This window comes from Penaeus japonicus, unplaced genomic scaffold (genome assembly GCF_977035675.1).
Source record: "Penaeus japonicus unplaced genomic scaffold, GWHDUDI00000001_assembly GWHDUDI00000041, whole genome shotgun sequence".
In the NCBI taxonomy this organism is placed as follows: domain Eukaryota; kingdom Metazoa; phylum Arthropoda; class Malacostraca; order Decapoda; family Penaeidae; genus Penaeus; species Penaeus japonicus.
The window spans coordinates 18,524,732-18,529,731 of NW_028234443.1; the positions used below are offsets into that span (position 1 = coordinate 18,524,732).

The 5,000-nt window shown below is 30.8% G+C and overlaps 1 protein-coding gene across 2 annotated transcripts in view; it reads right to left on the reverse strand.

The window, feature by feature from the left end:
• Positions 1 to 1,053: 1,053 nt before the first annotated feature.
• LOC122247174 (uncharacterized) overlaps positions 1,054 to 5,000 on the reverse strand; it is a 5,033-nt gene continuing 1,086 nt past the window's right edge. For both annotated transcript variants that reach the window (XM_043006180.2, XM_043006181.2), the window contains 3 exons: positions 4,773 to 4,903; positions 3,721 to 3,850; positions 1,054 to 3,175 (listed from right to left, as the gene is read on the reverse strand). In XM_043006180.2, the coding sequence (XP_042862114.2) occupies positions 2,224 to 3,175; positions 3,721 to 3,850; positions 4,773 to 4,903 (1,213 nt within the window). In that variant the 3' untranslated portion in view covers positions 1,054 to 2,223. The remainder of the gene's footprint in view (positions 3,176 to 3,720; positions 3,851 to 4,772; positions 4,904 to 5,000) is intronic.

The following is a 5,000-nucleotide window of genomic DNA, read 5'->3' on the forward strand; positions in this document are numbered from 1 at the left end:
CAGTGAGGGTAAAGTTAAAGTGATAGGTCATGAGACTATTTCAACTGAAGTCACATGGGGCGTTGCATGCTTAAAAGAGTGGTCGGAATAGCAATGAGATTTCTCACAGGTGAATGAAAGGCAATAGCTTTCAATGGGGCGACGTATTTCACTTCTCCCGGAAGACGGCCCTTTAGCATTGGATAATGTTTATATATCTATCTATCTATATCTATCTATCTATATATATATATATATATATATATATATATATAGATATATCTATATATATATATATATATATATATATATATGTATATATATATATATATATATATATATATATATAATATATATATATATATATATATAATATATATATATATATATATATATATATATATATATAATATATATATATATATTATATATATATATATATATATATATATATATTATATATATATATATATAATATATATATATATATTATATATATATATATATATATATATATTATATATATATTATAATATATATATATAATATACATATATATATATATATATATATATATATATATATATATATATATATATATATATATATATATATATATATATATATATATATATATATATATATAATATATATATATATATATATATTTATATATATATATATATATATATATATATATATATATATATATATATATGTATATATATATATATATATAACCAAAGGATGAGTAAGCCGTTAATCCTTAAATGTACTTTAGTCCCTGACATTATCATCATAACGTTAAACAATTGCTTTAGACCATTGTAACCAACAAATGTGGGGTTGGCAAAGGAAAAATCGGGATGTATGGCACTGTTTGGTCGGGAAGATAAACATGTCACTTACAGAATCCAAAGGTAGGAGTCAGAGTAGAAACTTTGGTGGCATTATTAAAACTGTATTTTTGAATGTATTTGCTTTCTTCTATTGTCATTATATCCACAGTATATGAATTTAAGATAGATAATTATGATATACAATACTCATAAGGATAAGGATTACAAGCTGTCATATCTCTTTCAGCTATGCTATTGCACAGCCCTCTTTATTTCAGAAATACATTTTCATAAAGTCATTCTTATATCGCTTTAATTATTATATTTACCAATACTACAATTACCTATTGTAAATAAAAAGTTCCCTGTAAACTTGTAATTTTTAAAAATAAAATGGTTTCTGTTTTCCTTAAGACTTTTTATTGGGTAGATTATTAGTCCCATGTGTTTCTTTTGATTCACTAGCATGTGATAATAGAGAAATATAATTGATTGGGCTGAATGAGAATATGATAGTATTATAACAAGTAGTGTGGGCACTGCCACAGAGACATTGTTACGTTAGCAGTGATGTTACTATTCTGTTAGCAGTGATGCCTATGTCTGGCATAATAGCATTATAATGTGAAGTTTACATAATATATTCCATACTTTTTCTCTGATCATGTGAAGTGCTACACCTGTATACTGTTAGTCTATTTCTTAAAATCATTTTCATTATTTTCTGATTTCACTTGTCCATATCTTACCAGTTAAAGTAGATATTTTCAAAGGTAAAAGAATATGTGACTGAGTAGAAAATCTATATGCATAAGAATATCTTTCAACACTTTCTGTACAAAGTGGATTTCATAAATCAATTGCCTCCTTGTCTTAGCAGGAAACAGTATACTAGCATTAGATGATAGCAAACAAATATTCCCATATTTCTTTTTATTTTTCTTCCACTTCCATTCATGTAGTCTTGTAATCACCAATGTTAAATTACCATCTAATTAATCATTACAAAAGTTATATAAGGGTTTAAAATACATAGATAGTAATCTCAAGGATGTTTACATACATGCATTATTGATAACAAGATAATAACAGACACTAAAATTGCATCCTATTTAACTTCATAAAATATTGGTATTTAAAATAATGTATGCCTATAGACACATCTTTGTCTCTTTCTATGAGTGTATGTGTAAGTGTTCAAATATACACAGAGGGGCTTTATTTGTTATATCTATACAGAAGCACACACAAACTTCCTACATACATCTCAGCTGTTGATGTTGGGATATCCTATATTTTGATATTATTTCTAGTAAAAAAAATGTGCATATTGACCCTTGATTTAAGATTTGTACTTTACAGTCATCTGCATGAGGTATATCCTGGTGTAAAAGATGATTCATCATTAGCTTGAACAGCTTACTCTTAATGTTTTTGACCACTTGGGAGGAGGACTGGCAAAACCTTTTTTTTCTGCAATAGGTTGAGTAGAAAAGGGACTGTTTAGAATATTTAATACTTGGTCTAACTCACTGTAGTTTCCCTGCTCAACCTTCTCTATGACTTGCTGAGCTATCCAATTTCTTAGGACATATCTAGGATTAGCACTTGCCATAATAGACTGCCTCGTCTCCTCATTTGAATTTTCTTCATGAAGACGCAACTTGTACTGACTCAGGAAGGAATCAAACTTGTTATGCTTCAAAATTTTTGGCAAGCTCCAAAAGTTCTTGGGTACTTTTTTGGATTCTATTTCTTCCACTGAGAGGTTTCCAAATTCCCAAAAGGTCATGGTCAAATCTGCCTTGGTGTCTTCCATAATGTCCAGCAAATTTTGGACTAGAGTTTCATCTTCTATTTTAGAATTCTGAAATCCTAATTTCCTTGCAAACAACTGAAGATATGCATTTTGAAAATGGATGTGAAAACCAGCAAGGACATGTTTTATCTGTTGCATTTGACTTGGTGACAGTAGTGGCCGAAGAGCATCAACTAATCTTTGGAGATTGTTATATCCTACTTTAGGCTGATTTCTGTAACTATACATACCCTCATCATCAGATGAATTTGGTATAAAGTCAGGATCATAAGCATCCAGGAATCCAAATGGTCCATAATCTATAGTGACTGATGCAACACTCATATTATCAGTATTCATCACACCATGAGTGAAACCAACACTCTGCCACTGTGCAATCATTTCTGCTGTTTCTTCAACAATTTTTGAGAAAAGGTTTACATATCTATCAGGATCAGTGATTGCTATACTCTTAAAGTGTTTCTCAATTATGTGGTCCACTAATAACTGAAGTTCCACAATTTCTTTCCTTCTGGCAAGTATTTCCAGAGAACCAAATCTGAAAATATCAAAGAAATTATTTAGATCCATGATATTCAAGATAATATCAAAATTGAGCCATTGCAGACGGGCCTATGTAATTGACTTGGGGCTGTCATTCAGTGGGTTTGATGGAATGCAGAAGACAAATTATCCCTGTAGTTTAATCTTTTAGGCTCCATAAAGGAGGAATATACACTAAATGCTCAGAGTAACATCCCTATCATTAATTCATGGAAGAAGTACGAAGAGTGGCAAAAATATTTTCTTTATTGCAGCAATTAAAAAACAAAATAGTTATAACTATATACACTCCTCCTTTTCACTCCTACTTCCACTAGGAAAAACAGCCACACTAGCAGTGATACCTCCCATGCTTTAATATGGTCAAAAATGTTCTTGGTATTAAAGTGTTGCCCCTGTCTAATATGGATTAAAAGTTGAACACACTAAACAATGTATTTCATAGCGAGATATCTAGCAACCATAATTCTTTCAAATGGATATTCTAGAAAGTGAAATGATCATTACTTCAAGAAAAGCTATTAAATCTCAAAATCTTACCTGAACCAAGTCGGAGCAAGACGAAGCACTACAGCCAACTTCTCCATCTTCAGATTCCCATTATAAAACTGATCTCTTAAGGCTAACTCTTCTCCAACCACAATTGATGCACTTCTTGATGTTCTGAAACCTAATATGAGCTGATCAGATTTTGAGTTTAGTTTATTGCACCACAGCCAAGAACTGTACATTAGTATTTAAAATGCAATACTGCACTGCTTATACATACATGATTTTCCCAGAGGACTAGTATTTGGATATGTGGTTCATAGGCTTATGATTATTCATAACATTAATGAATATTTGACTTTGTATTGATAAAACTTTCAATACAAATAAAACTACAAACTGTATACCATCCTATACTAAAAATAAATTTCATATGAATAGTATTACCATGGTGTATGATTATGAAGGATATTTTGTGTTGTACCACTTAATAGAATAACATAAAAGGTACTGCCATTACTACAGTGTAAAAGGATAGTGAAATATTTTTGTGCAACTCAAACTGCAAATAATCCAATTCACTATTCCACTGTGTGTGTGTGTGTGTGTGTGTGTGTGTGTGTGTGTGTGTGTGTGTGTGTGTGTGTGTGTGTGTGTGTGTGTGTGTGTGTGTGTGTGTGTGTGTGTGTGTGTGTGTGTGTGTGTGTGTGTGTGTGTGTGTGTGTGTGTGTGTGTGTGTGTTTTGTTTATTACAAAAGAATAACCTCATCGTCTAATAAGCAACATAGTCTTCTAATCATACTTAGCTTTTATTCATACATTTATTTTATTATTTATTATTTTTCTACTTTCTCATGTGAAGATTAACAATCAAAATGACTTTAAAGTAAACACAAGTGAAGTATGTTACAGTCCTAATTACCATCAGCAGGATCCATTATTTACCTACCTGCTGTATAAAAGGCTATTATCTAAAGATCATATTTTTAGAATCTTCGATTAAATGCTAAGCTGTAAAAATATGCAATAACAACCATTCATAAAGCATGACACTCTTAATAGATGTTTTAAATCCTCCCTTTAATTAGTACAACCTAACTTACCCAGAGCATGCATAGCCTCAGCAGCAAGGAATTCTCGAACACTTGACCTTATTACCGCTCTTCCATCCCCACTGCGCGAGTAAGGGGTCTTCCCAGATCCCTTCAACTGGAGCTCCCACCATGAGCCATTTCTGCAAGATATACATGACACATTTCAGTAAAGCATTTTATTCCTGTACCTAACAACATTTCCTATGAATTTCTCACTTCATACTGTACAGCATAACA